This window comes from Peromyscus leucopus, chromosome 3 (genome assembly GCF_004664715.2).
Source record: "Peromyscus leucopus breed LL Stock chromosome 3, UCI_PerLeu_2.1, whole genome shotgun sequence".
NCBI classification, from domain to species: domain Eukaryota; kingdom Metazoa; phylum Chordata; class Mammalia; order Rodentia; family Cricetidae; genus Peromyscus; species Peromyscus leucopus.
The window spans coordinates 14433676-14456955 of record NC_051065.1 but is presented as its reverse complement, the minus strand read 5'-3'; the positions used below and the strand labels follow the sequence as shown (position 1 = coordinate 14456955).

Genomic DNA, 23280 nt, shown 5'->3' with positions numbered 1-23280 from the left:
TATCATTTACAAAAGAGAAATCTCCTAGTAATGATGAAGCACATTAGACCTGGGCGCTGGGAAAATTGTGCTTTAAAATGATAAATGGATTAAGAAGAAGGGTTTTGTCAGAACCTGAGGCAGACCTAGAGCTGAGGAGAGGACTGCTTTGTTATAGAAATTCACCACTGCTAATTCCAACTTCTCTCTTTCTGCACCTTTGGGAATCCTATTACCCCTTCCTTTGGTAGGATCCTAGAAAGAGGAGGACTAGGAAGCTTCATGAATATTCTACTCACAGACCCTCCTGGGACACAGAAGCAGGTGGAGAATATCTGCCAGTGGCCCCTTCATACCTCTGGCATGATACTCCCTGACAGTGTGACATTCTGAGGGGAGTGAGGCTTTCTTGCTACCCATCAACTCTCTAAGAAGAAGAAATAGTCACCCTGACTCTTTCTTAGCATAATCAAGAGGAAGCAGAGAGAAGCTCACAAGATGTGAGGAGGAATATCTGACAGGCAGGTCAACACTGGATACTACAGGAAAATTGTAAGTCTGAAAGCCAATTTCGCATGCACAAGCAGTAGTAATTTTATAAATGGGTTCTGAATAACCTGAAAGGAGTCAATGCTGCCTCAAATAGCAGGTAATTTTCTCCCTTCTTTTGGGTAAGGGTAGAATTAAATTTGCAATTTCATTGGTTCTCAAAGACTTACTGTGGGAAAGGTTCTCAGTCGTAGTACATCAAGTGAGTGAAACCCTCACAGGCACACACAGGGATGCTGTGCTGGGACTCCAGATTCCCTGCTTAGAAATTCACCCTGATTCGGGATGAACTGATGTGTAGAACATGCTGAAAATGAATAAGCTTTCTTCTAAGGAAAATATACAAGATTTTGTCCACAATTTTGGACACTGTTTTTTGAAGGCTTGTTGGGATCAGAAAGTTTGGAAGGCTTTTTCAAACTGTTTTGCCCCCTCCTCCCCTTACCCCCATACAATTTTATAGAAATGCTATTTCATTCCAGACATTTACATCGGTTGTTTAAAACTGCATTGAATACCATTGAATTGAGGCCACAGATTTCTCTATTCTTATATAGCATTTCTTTCCAGAAATTTCTTGCTATTATTGCATGTTTGTGTATGTACATGCACAAGAGAAGATATGGGTAGGGGCCGAGGGAGGGTGACAGGATGTGAATGTCACAGCCTTCATATGGAAGTTGGAGGCCAACTGAGATAAGTCGGTTCTTTTCCTCCCATCTTCATGTGGGTTTGGGGGATCAAACTCAGGTGGCCAAGCTTTCCTGGAAACTCCTTTGCATTCTGATCTTTGATTCTATCTCACCAGTTTTGCACTCATTTTTTTTCAATCATCTATTACTTTAATTTCTCCAGTTGTTTTGGCCAGTTTTCAGACCACTGTCAAGCCTACAACTTTACATTCACGTACCAATCAATTAATTAATTTGTTTCTTTTCCTTTTTCTTTTCTGTTTTGAAACAAGGTTTCAATACATAGCCCTGGCTGTCTTGAAAACTCTCCATGTAAACCAGGCTGGCCTTGAGCTCACAGAGAAAGCCTGTCTGCTTCCTGAGTGCTGGGATTAAAAAGGCATCCAGCACCACGTGGGGCTTGTATTCAAGTTTTATATCATCGCTCTAGAAAGCAACACTAAAAACAAATACTGGATCAGTTAACAACTGGTATTTTAAGGTAAAATGAGAATAAGACACAAAGACATTGATTTTGCTCAACAGCGATATAACTTTCTGATTAACAATTAAAGGTAAGAAAGGTTGTGTTGCAGTTTCTGACTTTGAAAACAATAACCAGAAAGCCACCTAAGAATCCTTAGCACCCCCCCCCCCAGGCCATTGGACACACTGTGGCTTATTCTCTAGCCACATAAGAATCAAACAATAACAAAAATCAGAGCTCTACAGTCCGGTGTGTCAGTATTTCTGTTTGTTACTGTGTTATTCTGGTCTTTATTTATTTACCTTTTATTTGTACATAAGTGTTTTCTTTAAGCAATTTCCCCAGTGCTGGCTGAATCTACTTCTTTTGATTTAACCACGAAAAATCCTTTTTCAAACCCAAATTCATTCTTAGTCCCTCGGGAATCTCTTGGGCTGAATTTCCCTCCATTCTTGGCAGTGTTTCCAATGGGCTTGTAATTACAACTAATTGCCTTTGTTAGAAAATGTGACAAAACAAAGTGCATATAAATGGAAGGTATTTTCTAAAGTGGTCAAGTACTTCCACTACATGTGTCTTGTTTTACTTACAGCACACTTCCTAGCCACTCCTGAAATTTGCGACTTAATATGCACATAGGAGTCTTTACTTCAGCAAGCAACATTCCAGAGTGAAGTGGCTTTTAGAGAAGTCTCAAATTAGGACTCTGCTCACTACACGCTGGAGGTGGCTACTTGGTACTGAGCCTTTTCTTCACAATATTTTAATGTCCTAGCTCCTGTTAGAACACTGACTTTCCTTCTGATGTTGGGCCATGTTGTTTTTCAATATTTTCTAGAGAAATGCTTGACATACTATCTCATCAGTTCCTAGTCTGAATAAGAGTCTATTCAAACCTGGCTAAAAGTCACTGTTGCACAAGAAGAAGCTTGTGTTCTCCTAAGTGAAGTGATTTTCATGGCCTCACTCACTGATTGTCACAACACCAATCTTTACCATTGAATCAGGTATGCCCACCTAGTTGTTTCAAAGGGAATATGCTTAAAAATGTGATGATTTCCAGATGCCAAGGTCCTATAATATTCCAGCAAAATGACATTTGCATGTATTTTCTCCTGAGGATATGGGCCAAATTTTATGATAAGTAAGTGAATTGATAATCAACTTCTTCTTAGAACTATCATGTGCAACATTTGACAACTTGCAGACTGAAGGTGAGTTTTCTTGTTCAGGCTTACCTCTAACAATTTTTTTTAATTAATTAATTTTATTTTACAATACTATTCAGTTCTATATAACAGCCACAGATTCCCTTGTTCTCCCCCTTCCTGCCCCCCTCCCCTTCCCCCCAGCCCACCCCCATTCCCACCACCTCTAGATCAAGGCCACCCCCGAGGACTGAGTTCGACCTGATAGACTCAGTCCAGGCAGGTCCAGTCCCCTCCTCCCATATTGAGCCAAGCGTCCCTGTATAAGTCCAAGACAACCCAAGGGTGTTCGAGTAATCCTTTGTTTCCATTCCAGACCCTGCTATATATAACAAGGATATGCCATTCTCTTTGATGCAGGAGAAACTTGATGCTATAAAGGATTTACTAATGAACTTACTTAGGAAATATTGAATGATAAAAAGTAGAGTTTGGCTAAGGTACACTACTTCCAATATGACAAGAAGATAAGTAGTGTGCTATACAGGCTTGTTAGACACTGAGAAAGAAATTTGTACTACAGTTGAAATTTAAGGTTGCTGAAAAAGTTTCTGCTAATGTTCATGCACCAAGATGGACCTCCAATTAGGTTCCATTCCTGTACCAAAAGGAGATAATCCTGATTTACAATCAGCCATTAGGTCCATCCCCATATCAAAGAACATGCCTCTAACAGGCAGCTCAAGTGGGCAAAAAAATGGCCACAACCACCATTAAATCCTAGATTGCCATTAAGTCCCTTGTGCTCTTATCAGAGAAAGTGTAATTCTGAAAGGTGGGCAGGACGACCCTGGTAAGAACTATTTAAAAAGAAGAACTCTGATGTACTTAAGAAATCTTTCTGACATTATGTTTGCTGTGTAAATTTTCCATTTACCTACATGGACAGAATTGCAGCCTCTTTCAGCCTCTGTTTAAATGTTTAAAGTGTAACTTGGGAATTGGACCCGAAAGATTTAAGGATGACAGTATATATGAAATGCATAAGCCAAAGGTGTATGCATTTAAGTCAGTAAAGTCTATTTGAGGCCATCTACACTTTGGGCATTAGCCAGATCCAGAACATGCTATATTAAAAAGCTTTTACCTTTATTAATCTCGAAGTTAGCAGAGTGATTTCTCACTGGGAAGGCATATTATTTCTATAACATTTTCACCCCACAGAGAATTCAGGCTTCTCTGGAGGTTTTAAGTGTTCATGAAGTGGCAAGATACAATGGCTTCTCAAGTGTCCTGTCTCTGTTACATCTGACTACCCCACTGGATCCAAAACATCTGGATCAATAGAGACTTGAGACTGTGATTTTCTTATTGTTGTAAAAAAAAAAAAGGAACTGTAGTTTGCATCTACCATCTTTATTGATTATGATGTCATTGAAAGTAGGGCATATGTGTTTTCTTTAACTTGGGCAATTCAGCAGTAATTCTTTGAAACACTTTATTGGCCTATAGAGAAGTTCCCAAAGAATTTTAGTTCTATTTAGCTAAGTTCTTTTAGGTACTAGAATATTGCTAGTCATATTAAATGATTATTTAGCCTCATATCATAAAGATGCAGTGAGATAGAAGATATTTTAAATTCAGTGACTAAATCCCTGATTTGTGGCTCCATGCCAATTCACACCTTACTTTCCTGGCTTCCTTGATGAAGTGGTGTGAAGTTTGGAAAAAATGTATTCAAAAGACCTGATTTATATGACATTTTGACTAGAATTAATTTTATTAACAGCGTATTAATTCACATTGAAGAGAAATACCAGCCATTTGCTTATTTTAGGACATATTGAATTTATGTATGTAGCCTCCTAATATTTATGTAGTTATCACCATACTGGGATAGTCATGTATGGTGTTTCTACAAGGATGCAAGTGGCTGATTAAAAAAAAAAATCCCCACATTTTTAAGTATATTTGCTTAATTCCTCAACTGATGTGAATATTAGGCTTTATGCATGGAAGCTAATAGCCTAATTACACTTTTAATCCAGTAGTCACCATTAAATTAAACCTCTACAGCATGCTAACCCAGTGACAGCGGGAGTCAGCTCAAAGTTGCTCGTTAGAGGCTCATTCAATTACTTAGTGGGAGCCAAGCAACCAAGATAAGTGTACTACTACAGGGAAAAAGCCTGGGGAATCATCAGAATAGAGACTGTCAGAAAAAAACCAAATACGAAGTGGATTGAAAATGCATACAGTATAGAAGTACAAATACACATACCTACATGAAGTGAACCTGGGGAAGGGAGGTGGGGAAAACAGACACGCTCCGCAAAGTCAACAGAATTGGGAAGAGGCTACAGAGGAGCACTGGGTAATTTACTGTGCCGCTGAAATGCAATGCAATTGTATGATTTCAGAAAGAGGAACAGTGGCAAATAGTTTCAAGACAGCAACCAGGACTGCACAGAGATCGATGGAAGAGTGCTTGCCTAGCATAAACACAGCCCGAGGGTCAGTATCCAGTGCCATAAAATGTTGAAATGAAACAAAAGGCAACCAGACAATGGTAATATGAGAGAAAGTTTTTGTCAGAAGAATTGATCATTCATTTTTATTTACTCATTCACTTAAGCTATGACCTTCCAAAAAAGGTCTCACCTGTATCTGAAAATCCATAGTAATGAAATTAATAAACAAGAATAGGTGAAGTAAAGGTAGGGAGGGTGAGGAATAAAAAAATAAAGACAGTGGGTTATTCGAGAAAACAGCAGGCATGCCACACAATCCTATTTAGGATTCCAACCTCCAAAGTAAACAGGAAATTGTAATCTTTCACAAGATATCCAGGGGCAACAAGAAACAGACTCCAGCTGCTCCACCAAGGCATATGGGTTGAGACATCAGTGAAATTTATCTTATGTTTTTAATCAAGAGAACAGACTGCATGATAAAGGAGATAGCATACCCAATGCCAATTCTACAATAAATACGATATAAAATTCTGAGTGATGATGCTATAATTTCTTTGGTTGAGTCCAAATCATAACTTCATAAATATTTCAGGAAAGGCAATTATGCAAATGATCCAGATAGCCCCTCCCAGATGGTCTGGCTCATCCAAGAGCAAAATTTAGCCAGTCCAGAGAAATCATAGCCTTCCTGTCATTCTCAACGAACACCATTTCCACAACAAATGAATCATACATGAGGTAGCTTTTCATAATGTAGTCATTACAGACGAGAAGATAATCTGCCAAATAATTTCCATCTAGAAATTGCTGCCAACTCATTACGTTTTCAAAGCCAGGCCACTCCTGGTTAAATACCCTCTACTTACCTGATTTCCCACTGCTTCTGGTTTTCTTCTCTGGAGAGAGTTACTTTGTTTTATAAAACGAGCAAGAATATTATTCTTAGGTATGGTTCCCTAGGTACTTGTTAAGAGCAGATTTTGTTTATAGGGCAATTCTGAAAATGCTATAAACTTGGAGAGATTACAAGTGTGCTTTATTCTGTTAACTCAATCAGATAAATATCTGTATTCAAAATTCCAATACTCCAAGATCCGAGTAATTTTACTTTCTTTTGTTGTAGAGGAAAAAAGTACCGATGGCTTAAAGAAGCAGTCTCCATGTTTCTTTGTGGTGCTGGGAACTGAACTTTGGGCCTCACATATGCTAGGCAAATGCTCCACCATTGCCCTATATTCCCTGCCCAAGAAGCTGTATTTTGTCATAGAAAATCATTCCTGGGCTAAGAAACCTTAAAGTAGTGTGGGGCCTACTCATGGACAAAATAAAAATTACAGCATGAAAATCCACAAAACCTCAACAGCCTTGAATACGGACTGTCTGTCACATGTTTATTACAGGAGTCAGTACACCGAGTCTCAAGTCCCTGCTGTATCTGCAGACAGGAGACTGGTAATGTTACTAGTAATAAACGTTTACCTGAGATCCGCAGCTTTTCCAGTCTTGTTCGTGCACATCACATCCCTGGTCTGATACCCAATCTGGATGTCCCAGTATCTGTTCTCCTGTCTGTTTTGTCTGTTTCTGTTCCTCTTCTTCTTGATGAGCTCACGGGCCTCTGGGTCCTTCACGGCTTTGCCTCGATCCCTCTCCCTCTCTTTGTTCTTGCCACGACGCCTGGCTTGCCTGGTTTGCCGTGAGTGGGTCACAGAGCATGCGCTCCATGGCCCGACCTGCAAGCTGTACATGCTCTCCTCCGCCTCGCAGGGGTTGGACTGGCACACCTGGAACTCGGTGAGGTTGGGACAGCCGGAGCCTCCAAACTGTGGCGGAGCGACCACGTGCCTGGTGCGGTGCTGCAGGCCACTGCCGCAGGTCCTGGAGCACTCGGACCAGGCCGAGAACTCAGACACGATGCAGTCTTGCTGGCAAGGGATGAGGCAGGCCTGTTCCAGGAGGGGCTTGGGCTCAAAGTACTCGCAGATGATGTCCTCTGCGGGGATGTCCTTGTCCTTTTGGATGCAGGTTATCTCTCTCACTTGGATGCCTTCCTCTCCCTTCACACATTCTCGAGCTTTCTCCAGGCTTTTGGAAATCACGGGCTGACACTGATTCCAGGGTCCCAGCCTCCAGTCGTACAACTCTTTGTGCCAGTCACACACTTTGAAACAGTTTTGCTGGTTACTGGGTCTCCCAGCCTGCTTGCAGTTCGTATGCAGTGTTGTCCAGCCTTCCACGTGAGCACACCACACAGCCCGGGTCTGGATGCCGCCTGGTCCACAGTCATCTCCCATACACCGTCCCCAGGGACCTACAAATCAGCACGAGTTAGTTAGCAGGGCTACGGGAAGAGAGTGACAGGCTATTCCCATTTCAGAAAGACGTCTCTAGACTTAGTACATTAACTTTCCCCGACATCTTATAAAGTAGGTCTCTATACGAGACGACTGGAAAGTAATGATCGTCCCTGAGTACTTCTACAAGAGCGAACTGTGTCAAGGTGTCTATATAAGGTAACAGCTGGGGCAATTTCACTTCGGGTCCTTCTGGGATTACTAAAAGTTTGCTTTGATTCATTTCCTTTATTTCAGGTAGATAGAGATCGTTGCTCATAAAGGGCATCAGAAACTCGTCACAGTGAAAACCCATCATTCCTGCCTCCCACTCTGAACTCTGTTTTAGGAACTGGTAAAGAAAATAGCCTCTCATGAAAGCCTTCTCCTGCAGGCTTTCTTTGCCTGGGCAAATAACTATTTGCAGAAAATGCTCTCCCTCACCTGCTTTTTTATTGTTGCAGGCTGTGACTGCAGAGGTCTAATGGCTGTGTACGGTGTTGCTGATAGAATTTAAAGTGCAACTTTATGGGAACTAAAGCTAAGAAATCAAAAATCTTTTTTCAAAGGTACTTGCTGCCTTTTAATTAAAAAAAACTAAATGTACTATAAAGATGAGTGAAGAAATTTAATTTCACCTAAAACAAACGAACAAATACTTCCCAATTGTCTGACCCTTTGTTGAGCAATGGCTTGAGTTCCTTCAGTTCATTCTTTTGTTAAATATGAATAATTCGGTATTTTATGGGACACTTGAGTTAATTGTTTCAGAATATTCCATGGCCTTATTACTCTGGAACACTTATTAAGGAGACACAGGGCTTACATTTCTTATACATTTATTTTTCTAAGTCAAGTCATACTATTTTCAAGGTGTTTACAAATTCTGATGTATTAAATTGAGAATACATTTCAGATTTGTGAATAAACTCAAAGATCACAAAATTATATGGTTTTCAAAGTGTTGTTATGAAGATGAGGACTTATTTTATGACCCTTGATTGTCATCAACATGTCCTGAAGATGTAAGTTTCATGAGATGACTATAAGGATTTCCTAAGACAGACAGACAGACACACACACACACACACACACACACACACACACACACACACACACAGAGAGAGAGAGAGAGAGAGAGAGAGAGAGAGAGAGAGAGCGCTGCTGCCCTCTTCCCGCTGTCCTGTTTCTATAAGAGGAAGTCTGGCTTCACATTTATTTTTATTCATGTGTACATTATGCATAAGGTTTTGTCTGCAAGATGCTGAAGAAGAAAAAAAAAGTGAAAACTATTAAACTAGGCCAAAGGACTTATTCTGTGGCTCAGAAAAACAGGACAGGAAAGAGGGCTGATTTGCAAAATTCAATCGTGAATGAATAATAGAACTAATTGCAGTTCAGATCTAGTTCTTCTGACACTGGGGCTCAAGTGTTGAGAGCTTTAGGTTTAGGTACTTTCCTCTGTACAAAACAACCATCAATCTACACAAGAAGAAATACAAAGAATGCACTTATAGTACCTAATTTTATTTAACAAAAATGATGTTTAATGGTGTTGTTTTGCTTACAAGTGATATAAGCAAGTTGTAAACAGAAGAGCAAGATTTATCTGATCTATTGTGCTAACTAGTCTTTTCATTTAAAATAAAACTAGATATTTGGTATATCCAAAATATTATTTCATGAAAATCATATATAAAATTGTAATAAGACTTAAATTTTGAGAAATATCATCCTAGTCCTAGGATGTTAATGTTAATACTTTATAATTAAAAAGACACTGAATTTGTTGAAAGTGTCAACATATAGTACCTAGGGATATTTTAACCCTATTTTTACTTTGTTTCTGTATATTTTTCCACTATATTTTTGATATTTTCTTTCAGATTTGCAAAATATTCCATATGAGAATCATAAAACTTAAATGCACTTCAATAAGGAAACTTTGTAGCATATGTAATACTTTAGAATTAATTAGACATAGCTTTAGTTTTAGTTTCTTCTACACACTATGTTTGAACAAAACTGTTATCCTATTCCCACCATAAACCTCACTAAAGGCACATTTGTATTAGACTCAAGGATAAACCATGTGCTGCTCAGTTGGTATGTTAAAGCATAGATACTAACCCAGAATCAACGCAAAAGCAACCCAAGAAAATTTCTTGATGTACTATTATTTTCCATCCTTAACATTATTTATGAGATTAGACCAATTCATCAATGTTTAGTATTTTATTCCTAGAATAAAACCAAATGAAGAATTTTATAGAAACTGCTCATAGTGCTGACCCTACTCTAAAGACTGGTTAGATGACTTCAGTTAGATGACTTTGCATGCCTTTTCATGAGGGGACATGACTAAAAATCTATTCAACTCAGATAGGGCACCAATGACAGACCACAGAAATGGTGCCCCCAAGTCTCATTTGGTGAAGCAATGAGTTCATTGGGGCTATGAATAGGAGTACAGGTGGATGACTCACAGACATCTGTATCACTTCCAAGCCTACCTAGTGACATCGCTAGAGTTCTCTGCCCGCTTTGTACTCTGCTTCTTAGGAGAGAGTTTCCTTTTGCTAGCAGTTGTTTACAGCTTACATAAGATTGGGTGGGAGCTGTGATTCTTGAGTAAAATAACATCAGTAAGTTTCCTCCAAGGCCCATGACCTATATAGTCTTAGGTTCTTTAGCAGTGTCAGGTATTTGTCCCCAGGGAATGAGCCTTTGATATAATTAGGAAGTGGTTGGTTATTTCAATAACATTAGAATACTATTATTCTGCTAAAGGAATTTAGCAACAAAATGATTCCTAATGACATACTCCTCTATACCCACAGACCACCGCATCACTCTGCCCTCATCAGAAAAGTTTCTACTTGCATAGACAACTCACAACTAGACAATGTGAAGAAAGTGAGGGAATCTGAGCACTCAGTCCTAAAAGGGATGTCTTCATCAAAGCTCTCACCCACCCCCAAGGCTCAGAGGTCTATGTGGAAGAGGAAGCAAAAAAAATGTAATAGCCAGGAGAGATGGATGACTCCAATGCAACAGTGTCTTCCAGGCACAACAGGACTGATACACATCTGAGCTCACAGAGCCTGTGGCTGCACACATAAAGCCTGTACAGGTCCAAGCCAGATGAGGAAGTAAATACAGGCTCCCACCCATAAGAAGCTCTCTGCAATTGACACCCTAGTAGCAAAGGCAAAATGGGTTTTCTTCAATGGAGTCTCACTGGGAATATACATCACACTTCAGGTTAGATGCCGTACTCAGGAGTATCTGACCAACACAAAAATGACCTAAATGGTATTTTACATTTTTTGTCTTATTTTGCTTTGTTTGGTCATTTTTGTCTTCTAGGTTTTTGCTAGTTTGATTTTTGTTTTTGTGTTTCTGTGGGGAGTTCTTGTGTGTGTGTGCATGCTTCTTAGTTGTTTTGTTTTTGTCTTTTTCTGTCTGTTGCAGTGAGGAGAACATAAAGTTGGGTATGTAGGTGGGGAGGATGCAGGAAGAATTGGGGGATGGGAAAACATGATCAAAATCTATTACATGAATTTTTTCAATTAAAAAAAGCTTTAAAAAAGATGGGCAAGGGTTCTGTGAGTATTAGAACTTTCTGGGCTTTTAGAGTATGTTTCATTACTTTCATGAGTTGTATGCTTCTCTCTCTACCACCCTGGCATGAATGTTTCAGCTCCTAAGATATCTATACAACAGCCAATTGACAACAGTTTCTTAATAACCTACTTTCAAAAATTTCTACTTGATGCTTTGATGCACAGAAACCTGACATCAGTTATTGTAAATCTAGTTTACTAGAAAAGTAAGGTTTTATTTTGATTTTTTTCTGTTAAACTTTTAAATTTTTGATTTTAAGAAGTTTCCCATTGCACATATTTATTGTATGTGATCCTATGGCACATAAGGACACTCACATAAGTATATACTGTGTATTTATCTTTTTGGATGCATTGACTATCATACATATATGTGGACCATCTTTCCCATATGTTTGATGATATTTATATGTATATAAATTTTGCACTGTGACTTATTTAGTGGAACAACTTGTTGCATTTCATAGTTTGTGTCTTTTAATTTCCTGGTTTACTCTTGTGTAAATGCCTTCAATTATTTTGTTCAGAATGAGAGGAGTTAGTCAGCAGATACTAATACTGAAGACATTACATGGTTGATGTCAGTGGCAGCAGATAAAGAGATGGAGCTCAAGAGAACTTCTACATGATTTTGTACTAATAAGAATCTCTCAGAATACTTCAATCAGTAGACCAAAGGACATGTTACAAATGCAAGTACAGTTCACTTCCAGTTCTAATAATACGAGCACAGATTCTTACTGACTCCTCACAGACAACATGTTCAACTTCACATATACTCACTCCGAGAACTAAATGATGCATATCTCACAAAAATGCTGCAGAGATCTCTAAAGACACTAAAGAAAAGCATGCATGAGGGTAACTGCAAAAGCAGAGGCAACAATACAATCATTATTGAAAGAACTCATGCACCTTGCAGGCTCCAACTGCTATCTTATCTTTTCATTGCACCTTGGGTATTGCATGTGTGTCCAATTAAGCACTCTCATGAAAGATCAGATTTTCAGCCCAGTATACTTGATGAATGGCTGTCTACTTATGCCCTCCGAGCAGTATTGAAATAATCACACACTGGCTAGAATGAAGACCATATCTAAAATTGCTCTTGACAACCCAGCATAGTTAACCCAATTAGCTACTCTGTTTCTAAGAGCACACATGGTTCAAAATACAGCTTGAAACCACAGTATGCAAATTCTATTAAGGGAAACAAAAAGTCTGCTGCCAAGCATGATCTGAGAAAGTGACATGTGGCGTCAAATATCTCTGCACAAATGCTAAGATTTAGCCCCACAGCTTACATTACTATGAGGTGGTTGGTGTTTGTGCGCAATTTCTAACAAGATCAGGAAGAACTTCCCTTGGTTTGAAATTTGTTTCATTTATTCTTGTTCATGATAATTTAGAGGAAGTTGGAATCTAATTGGGCAAAGGAATAATAAACAGCTTTCTCCTTTAGGGCTTGGATACTATCACTTTATGAATAGAAATGTATTCCTGTGTACAGATTTGTAAGACTGTGTTTATTCACTATTGCACAAAATCTGTCTAGGATGTAGGTCAATAAATATGTGTAAAAACACTGAGCTTGACAGATTTTATGCAAATCTGGAGAGAAACATTGGATGTCTTATTCTACCAAAAATAAATTAAAACAACTGTTTGTATGCCCAAAACATTTATGTCATTAATACTTACAAAATAAATATTTTCAAATAGAATGCATGTACAATTAAATAACACTGAGACAACAGCATTAAGTGGTATTTCTTGGCTTAGTTTCCATGCAGCCAGTATTTAAAATACAACTATATATGAACTTTGAAAACATATGGCTAAAACAATAAAATATCTTTACTAAAGAGAATTTTCTAAAGCATCTAGTTTCTTCATGTAATTCAAAATTCTTTCTTTACTTCAGTTTACAAAAGATACACTTTTAAATTTAAAATTAGTGATTCTCTTACCATGTTCAACACTCACTTCTCCTAAGACTCTTGATTTTATATGTCAAGGGCATGAGAACAATAAAAGGTTGAGTCTATAAAGGCCACATTATTGACAGGTGGCCAGTAACTGTTCCAAAGAGCCTTATAAAAGATAAACACTATTAAAGGAACATGAGAAAATTATGCAAACTACTTTCCATCCTTGTTTGCTATAAACTCTTAAATGAGCCACGTTCTTGTTTGGTTAAATACATCTGCATCTTTCAAATGAGACAATATGTTTTCCCTCCTGAAACTGGGTCTAGAATAGCACGTCCTGCTTACTACAAGGTCAAGGAACATATACAGAGTTTTGTTATAGACTGATTCCCATGTCCTGTTTGCTATAAAATATTATTTTCAAAAATTCACAGGTAACAAAATGTATTTATTTGTTTATACTAAAGTGTATAAAGATATTAGAAATTGCTCTTAAATGGCAGAAAATGTCTTTCTTCATCTTAAAGTAACTTCATATTTTGTTGTCATCCTTCTGGACAATTAATTTTGCATCTAAATATCTATTTAGAATTAGGATAAGTTGTTTTATAATCAGCCTTTGCACCTCATAGAATTATATAAAAAATAATTTCATTTTAATACGTAGGCACAGATTTGACTTCTCTCAGTCCTTTAATCCCCATGGTTCTTCGATTTTCCACAGTTATACGTAAAGTATGCTTATATAATGTTCTGTTCCGTCACTGTGTCATGTCTTAATTGATGTTCTCCCAATGGACGCCTATTTTCCAATGGTTTTAGTATTACAAAGGATACTAAGATGAGGTGTGTGGTAGGGGGGCAGATAAATTGGCCCAAAGCTTTGCACTTTACGGCTTTTCTGCATATTGAAAGTGCCCCTGGAAATGTAGCAGTTAGCCCTTTTAATGGCAGTTTACGAGGACATTCCCCTCTCCTCTCAATAACTGTTGCTTCAATGTGGATTCCTGCTAGGGTAGTTCTATGTTTATTTTTGCCTACCACCCACACTTGGTTTATTTTCATTTCAATCCTTTGTGTACTGTTATCTCCAGAGAGGCCTGAAAAACTTCTGATAAGCTGTCAATATCTTTTTCTGAAGCCTAGAAATGCAATCTTGCTTGTCCTGTGCTCACTTATCAAGCCAAGAGATTTTACTATGAAAAACAGTTATTTATGCTTAAATTGTCTGTCTTGAAATATTTTCATAGCCTTAGAAGCACAGATCCTCTGCATATACGTTACGACTGTTAGCTTGGTGTTTTTATGGGTTTCCTAACAGTGAGAGCAGGTGTGTCCTTAATTCTTTTGCTTGCTCTTGGGACTCTTGTTCTCTTATTGAGTTGCCTTATCTAGCCTCAACATGAGAGCTTTTGCCTTGTCTTATTGTATCTTATTTTGCCATGTTTAGTTGTTTCCTCTTGGAGGTCTGCTCTTTTCTGAAGAGAAGTGGAAGGGAGTGAATCCAGGGGAGAGGAGAGATGGAGGGGATTGGGAAGGGTGGAGGGAGGGGAAACTGTGGTCAAGATGTCTTGGATGAGAGAAGAATCTATTTTTAATAAACAAACAAAAAACCCACAAGATACTAGAGAACATATTAGTTGATCTTGTCAGTGTCTGTGCTCTGCCTCCCAGAATCCCTTCATACAGACTGATGAACACACAAGTATAAAATAAAACCACAATATTTACCAACCTAAAAAAGTACATTTTCTTTTTAAATAAAAAAGGGAGAGCTTGTGGCTCCTTTGACTTGAATTTTAATTTAATTAAGTTTAATTTAGTATAACTCTCAAATGACAAATCAGTTTGGTGGATAAGGAGAGATTACTGTGGAAGTCAAATGTGCTTTCATCTTCAATAAGTAATTAAACTTTCATAAAATTATAAGAGTATCAAATTAAGTGTTCAAAATTGGAACACACTTTAAATCTGATGAGAAAGGGAATGAAAACCAGTAACTAGGAGAGCTGTTTAACAATTACTAAATACAATAACCTATTTTTAGGACCTATCATGTTTGATCCTTCTTGAGAAAATTACTCAGCCTTCTGGGTCCTGGTTTCCATTTTTATAAAATATAATATAAAATGAATCATGTCATTCACTCCCACCATCTCCTGATAACTGAAATATCATTATTATATGGAAGCACGTTTTCTCACACAAAAAGATTCACATTTTTGTGTGAAAACATTTTAAGTATCTCTTGTCTCCACTTCTCTTTTTTTTATTATAGGAGTTGACCATTATAACTGGCCAAAGCAATGATATTTGTTAGGCTAGTCTCCATTAAAGCAAACAAGAGGGCCAAAGCATTGGGCAATTGTGAAGATTTAAAATTTATGTTGCCAAACCGATTTTTTCAATAAAATATATAGAAGTCTGTCCCATCACTGCACCCAAATAAATGTTTATTGTAAGAGTTTTTGTATGGAAGGATGCATACAAATCCACCGAGGTTTAAGTGAACGTCTAACACATATAATATTTAGTAAATTATCTTCTCTTCTCTGAATTATTCACCAAGTTGGCTGACATATTTTCTGATAGATTATGTGTTTGTAGTGCCATCATTTATTTGATGATCTATTTTGAAATATAGAGATTTGTGAAATCACATAACAACTTTCATATTTTCATATTTATTTGAACAAATATATCTTAGCCTTACTAGAAACTTATTAAACATGTAAAAGTTTTCAATTATTTTAGTATTTTTATACTTACAAAATTTTACAAGCACTATACATAGATAATAATGGTGATTTTTAATTTTTAGCCTTATATACTGAATTTCTAGATTACATTAATATATTTTATTGCTATACTTTACATATTATTGGTCATTATATAGTGGAATATATATATATATGTATATATATATATATATATTTCATTCCTTTTCTCACTTGAATTTCACATCCAGTGCTAGATATGAGCAAAGATTATGTCATTCTGCATGGCAGGTTTAATCTTGATAGACTTGAGAAATATATAAAGCTATAAGCTCCTCAACCATTTGTTTTGTTTAAATGGATCAATTACATATCCTCAAGTGATGTGAAATCTGCTCATCATCAACATGCTTTTTTAGGGAATGGGTTTAAGTTAGCAATATCAAATCTAATAAGTGCTGGAATCACTGGAAATAAGTTTTCTTAGCACTGATGTTAAAACATAGCATTAATGAGAATGTGGAATAAAAAATATAGACATATAAAATTGAGCATATTTAGTTATAATTATCTCAGAGAGAGCTGCCTTGCCATATTTAGTGGCCTGACATTATGTTGAAAGGAGTAAAGTCAACAGGGCCTCAGAGAAAGCATTCCTGTTATAAGGTGTACATCATTCCAGGGATGGAGTACCTGTGAGTTAGGAATTCCCTCCATGGGTGAGTTTGTCAGTTCAAGAGGATTTCAAATTGTGTGGAAACCTTGTGCAGTGGAAATTTTCTGTAATCTATGAGAGTGACCCTAGTGAGGACTCCTAGTAATGGAGGATACCGAGTCTGGACTAGACATCTTTTGTAACCAGGCAGGCAAGTCTTCCAATGATGTGACTAGTTTTCATTTGGTTGATTTGTTGGCCAAGGGGCTTCCATGAAGATCTCTAAATAACCCAGGTTGACACTGGACCAGAAGGTCTCTCTCTGAAAACTGAGAGTGGGGCCCCATTGCCAAGGACCACACAACTCATTGAGTATAGAGATTTCAAGCTGATGCCTGCATGGAGCCCTTACCTCTACATTCTAGTCCCCAACCAACCATAAAATCCTCAACCTTCATTCTGTCATACCTGCAAGATGTGCTGGGGCAATGGAAGGCCAGAACCTTGGGAAGCGGCCAAACAAATATTTGATTTAGCTTGAGGCCCATGCCATGAGAGGGACCCCATGCCATACACTGTATGGATGGCTAGAAATTCAAGACTGAATAGTACAGAGACCTAGGGTAGAACCAAGCACTACTGGCAAAAAAAAAAATTAGATGTTTCCTAATGTAATTCTGCTATATTCATAGATTGGTGCCTTGTCCAATTGTCACCAAAGAAGCTTCCTTCAGCATCAGATGGTAGTGGTTGCAAAGACCCATAGCCAAGCACTATGTAAAGAGAAAGAGTCTAAATTGGAAGTCTCCATCAGGTCCCTCCCCTCAGAGTTGGGAGACCCCACAGAATACAGAAGGGAAATACTATAGGAGTCAGAAGGGATGGGGGACACCAGGAGAACATAGTTCACTGAATCAACTCAGCAGGGCTCACATGAACTCACAGAAACTCAAGCAGTAAGCATATGGCCTACATGGGTCTACACCAAGCCCTCTGCATATATGTTATGGCTGTTAGCTTGGTGCTTTTTGGGACTCCTAACAGTGGGAGCAGGTGTAATTCTGAGTCTTTTGCCTTCTCTTGAGACTCTTTTCCTCCTTTTGGGTCTCCTTGTCCAGCCTAGATATGAGGGCTTTTGTATCTTCTTTTGTCCTGTTTGGTTGTTGTCTCTTGGAGACCTGCTCTTTTCTGAAGAGGAATGGAAGGGAAGTGAATCTAGGGAAAAGGGGATTTGGGGAGTGGGTCTGAGAACAGTGGAGTGAGGGGAAACTATGGTCAGATGTATTGTGTGAGAGAAAAATCTATTTTAAATAAAAATTTAAAAGAATTATGAGCATTCATAGCACAAATTCCTGATAAAATAATGATTATCAATCAAATTTAAAAAGCATGTGTTCTCTTATGTCTATAGAAAGTAGAACTTGAAAGTAGAACTTGAAAAATAGTAATCATTTTACTGATGGAGCCAACTCTACAGCTTGACCCTTGATTTCTAATCCATATGCATATGCTCTAATAGTAAAGCATCATATTTTATTTTCTCAGTACATTCTGCATAAATTTCTCCAATCATACAATTTTTTTCTGAAGCTAACTCTTTAACATGCTACATTAATATTATAATTAAGAAATCTGCTTTTAGGTAATGAGATGTGTAGAATTACGAGTGATTTTCCACTGACATTATTCATTGTCATATCTTTTTACTCTCACATATATTCTTTTGAAAGAAGTAATACTATACACACATGGGGTACAAGGCTAAGTAAGTATCCGGGTGTCCTCCAAGTTCTCTAGTCACATACTGGTAAAGGCATCATAGTCACAAGAAGTAAAACAATATGCACAATAGAAGTCAACTTGGATGACAACATATTGCTGTCCCATTGTTGTAGGAAACCATGGCTAATATATACAGATGTAATGAGAAGAATGTTATCACACTGTGTCCATACATATTAACTGTCATTGACAGATTATAGTATCTATAGGGAATATGTTACCATAAGCAAACATATAAGGAGTAAAAGTTCATGTTGGAATTGGGTAGTGAGAAGAATGTACAATGAAAGGAACTTCGAGGTGACAGTGGAAGGGACCTGATGGTCCTAAAAGTGCCTTCTGGTAAGGACTCAAAAAGGAAATGTTACTCAGAGCTTGATAATAGTTACTCTTAAAAGGGTAAATTTTATGTGAACCCACATATATGTATGATCTATAACCCATAGAGAATAATGTAAAATGAAGGATACTGGGATTTAATGAGAGGCCAGTTCAGGGTATTATTGGCTGATGATTACATAACTTATAGCTGGGATGATGAAACCATTCTGAATACAGGAAGTGGTAAAGGTAATGTAACAACATGATTCATAGAACTTAAGAATTATTCAAACAAACACGATTAAATGGTAAATATGGTGTTGTATACATTTTATATATACTTTGACTACATGTGCATGTGACTGACTGCAATAAACACTAGGCCAAACTTTATATTCATATTTATAACCCTTTGAAATCTAGAAAACCTTTCTTGACATAGCAACACATGTGCACGTTTTTAGAGAATTACTGCTACGTTTGAAGCCTTAGGGAATTCTAACATTTTTTAAGCCAAAAAGCAACTTATTTGAGACCTTTGAGAAAAAAGAGAGGTCTAATTATAGATTTAATAAACTTTTCTTTGTCTTATTAAACACAGGAAGAGAGAATGAGTAACTCCAATATGCCACCAATATCATCTCACATTTAGTGCCCATTGTATTAAGTAAGTAGCATTAGAAATAATATATCCTAACTTAATCTTCTAATGATGTTCCACTCTCAATTGCACATCTGAAGAACTGTAATACAGTTTTAACAAGTAATTTCAAAGTGTAGCCATGACTTCCACAGACAAGAACATAAAAATTAAGTGGAGGTGAATGCCCTTGGATTTTTATGATGTTTTCATTACATACTTAGAAACATATTTATTACTCACTTCTTCAGGATATTTTAACCCACACTTGAATTAGCAAACGTCCGCACAGCTGTTGCATTTCATATTTTATAAAATGCACTCACTGGTATATATCAAATTTTGTTATGTATTTTCATATAACAAATCCCTTCTATAGAGCATGACCAATTTTATACTAAAGGTATATACTAATTAATAAAGAGGAGTAAAAAGGATATAAATGAATGACAATTTTTCAGTTCTGGACATTGGAGCACGCTTGCCTTTATTAGAAAGAACTGCTAAGAAGAAAAAGTACAGCTGCTTCACGAAGAATGACTCTTCAGAATTAAAAGAAAATGGAGAGATATGACTTCATGAGAGAGTAAACTTTTGTGATTATCTTAATCAATAGCCTTATACATTGCTGTGTATTTTTATAATATCCACATAATTTCTACCCCCAAATGTTATGTTTTAAGGATAGAAAAGCAAATGATTAAAGTATCCAACACATTAAATTTTCAGCCTGTTATCTGGTAAATAAATGAGAATTGTAGATGCAAATTTTATATTATTTGTATATGCAATTAAATTGGCTGAGCCAAATTAATCTTTCTAAATACCATGTGACAAGGAATTTGAGTGTAGAATTTCAAGTAATAATTTGTGTCATTAGTAACTTAAAAATATCTGTTAGAACTTAGATTGATATTTCTATGCTGGAGTAAAGTCAAGCAAATTTTATAAGATTAAGCACTAGTTTGATTTACAAGATGGAAGGAAAACTATTAAGTAGATGTTACATTAAATATCTGAATGCAAATACTTTAATTTGTCAAAGAAAAGGGTTCAGGCATATTATAACTTTCAGTAGAATATTCTCAACTCACTTATTATCAAAATCGATGAACATTTTAATATTGTTTTATGGAGACACGGTTTTGAGTGTTATACATGTATTTTGTTATTTGAGTCCACAATTAGTTCATCTTTACTTTAATGAAGATCTTGCCAGCTATTTTATATTTATTTTATCTTTACCCTATAGTTTTTCATCATTTTGGTAACTATGGCATGAAACATTGATCAGTTACAACTTTATTTAGGACCAAAGGGGTATTGTTTTTCATTTTATAGAATATAGATTATTTTCTCACATAATATATCCTGATTATGATTTCTTCTCCCTCTACTCCTCACAGTTCATATCCACCTCCCCTCCCATCCAAATCCATTCCCTTTCTAACTCTCATTAGAAAAGAACAGGCTTCTAAGAGATAATAATAAAATACAGTAAAATAAAATATAGTAAGATAAAACAAAAAACTGTCACATCGAATTTGGACAAGACAAACCAGCAGAGGAAAGAACCCGAGAGAAGGCACAAGAATCAGAGACTCACTCATTTGCACATTCAGGAACCTAATAAAAACACTAAACAGGAAGCCATGATTATACACAGAGGACCCAATGCAGGTTAAGTGCAGGCCCTGCCCTGTGCTTGCTGCTTCAGTCTCTGAGTTCATATGACCTTTGCTCTCAAAGAGATATTTTTGAGCCCTAATTGTTTGACTACATGTTTTTCTACCAGGCAATTTCTCATAACCACTTCCTCTAAGAAGTATTCTTCTAAGGACTCCAAGGGCAGTGAGAAACACTGAGACTCTCTCAGGTAGTTTATGTGAGTTTCTCAGGAGATCAGCCCTGAGCAAGGTCTATTCTCACAAAAAGAAAAGCACTCTCTCAACCAGGATGACATCAGGGTTGACTGAAGTTCAGTTGAACTTAATAATTTGTCAAAAAAAAAGGTAGTTTAAAATCAATTCCCCAAATTTTAGTAGATTTACCTGTTTACTTCTCAAAACAAATTTGTATAACATAACACGACATAGGTTTTCTTTTCTCGATTACACTGCAGGAATAGTCTATTGGTTATCATTATGGCAAAATAGTAACTATTTTGTAATATTAAAAGTAGGTTGTATCCTGTGTCCTTACCCCAAAATACTGTGGTTAACACTGAGGAAATGTAGAAACACTGTAAAAGACATCCTCAATAAGAACTCAATGTTAAGACTTACTTCCAAAACAAAGCAAAGTTTGTGAAAATTAACAACCTGAATTCTAGGATCTAGAACTATAGAAAGAATAGCTAGGACTTTGATAATGAAATATACTCTGTAAGTATTCCTTAAGAATTCCTTAAGAATTAGAAAAACATCAATGTTTTTCATGCAATGATTTGTGTTACAAAGTAAGTTATGTGTAAAGTATTTTGGATAAGGTTATGTAACACACAGTCATAACTGGATTTGATGAATTTTGAGTATGCTAGTTCAGATGAAATGATGGACCAATACTATTGGATAATCAGTTTACTCTTCAAAGAAATGTCACCCCAAACCAGTGTTGAAGTCTCATGTAATTCAGTAACTTGTCCCTTCGTAGCCATGAAAATTGCATTTCATCTCTAGCCAGCACAATTTCTTTTGCCTGAAATCATAAAATCTTTTTTTTTTTTTTTTTTTTTTTTTTTTTTTTTTTTTTTTTTAGCTGAGGACTCACCCCAGGGCCTTGTGCTTGCTAGGCAAGTGCTCTACCACTGAGCTAAATCCCCAACCCAAATCATAAAGTCTTACTGAAAATTAGGTGGTCAGAAATCAATTTCCATTTTCTGATTGTTGCTTTGATGCATATTTGTTATGGATTTAGATATAAATTTCTTTTTGAATATTACATTTTCACAGGGGATAAAAAAACTGAAATTGAAGAAGAGATGGCCATAATGGTCATAATGTTATCACTATTGAATAATTTAAGTAGATTTTAACTTGGAAAAATGAAGGTTATTATTTTTTTTAAAATACCATTCAGTTTACATATCAGCCACGGGTTCCCCTATTCTCCCCCCTCCCACCCCCTCCCCTTACCCCCGACACACCCCCCATTCCCACCTCCTCCAGGAAAAATCCTCCCCTGAGGACTGAGATCAACTTGGTAGACTCAGTCCAGGCAGGTCCAGTCCCTTCCTCCCAGACTGAGCCAAATGTCCCTGCATAAGCTCCAGGTTTCAAACAGTCAATTCATGCAATGAGCACAGGACTTGGTCCCACTGCCTAGATGCCTCCCAAACAGATCAAGCCAATCAACTGTCTCACCTATTCAGAGGGCCTGATCCAGCTGGGGGCCCCTCAGCCTTTGGTTCATAGTTCATGTGTTTCCATTCATTTGTCTTTTTTTTTCAATAATTGAGTAAAACTGAAATTTATTATAAGCCACAGTCATCCTAGGGACCTCCATGCTATATATATAGCCTCCATGGTTCTATGGGTTGTGGTCTTATTGTTCTTTATTTTATATCTAGAATCCACTTATGAGTGAAAGGTTATTTTTAGTCATCTTTTTAAAAGTATAACAAGGAGTGCAACACACCATGGTGGCACAGTTCTATAATCTGGGTATTTGGGGGTGGGGGGTGGGTAGGTACAGGAGAATCTCAGTTTCCACACCAACTTAGCTACATAGGGAGACCTTCATCTCATCTTAAACAAAACAAAACACACACGTGCCACAAAGTGTAAAGAATTAACTGTTAGTTTTCAATTCACAACAAATTCTGGAATAAACGTTGTGCCACCTAATTAATAAAAATGCTACGTGCTAAATTTTACATAATGTCCTGCAGTTGTTGTTTTAGACTGGGATAACAAGTCATGGACTGTTGGAATATAATCTTAATGTTCTTTAAGTTATAACTTCACCA

At 37.0% G+C, this 23280-nt stretch overlaps 1 protein-coding gene across 2 annotated transcripts in view; it reads right to left on the bottom strand.

Annotated features, from left to right (window-relative positions):
* Thsd7a (thrombospondin type 1 domain containing 7A) overlaps positions 1-23280 on the bottom strand; it is a 387216-nt gene that overhangs the window by 210226 nt on the left and 153710 nt on the right. For both annotated transcript variants that reach the window (XM_028894646.2, XM_028894648.2), the window contains exon 2: positions 6788-7619. In XM_028894646.2, the coding sequence (XP_028750479.1) occupies positions 6788-7619 (832 nt within the window). The remainder of the gene's footprint in view (positions 1-6787; positions 7620-23280) is intronic.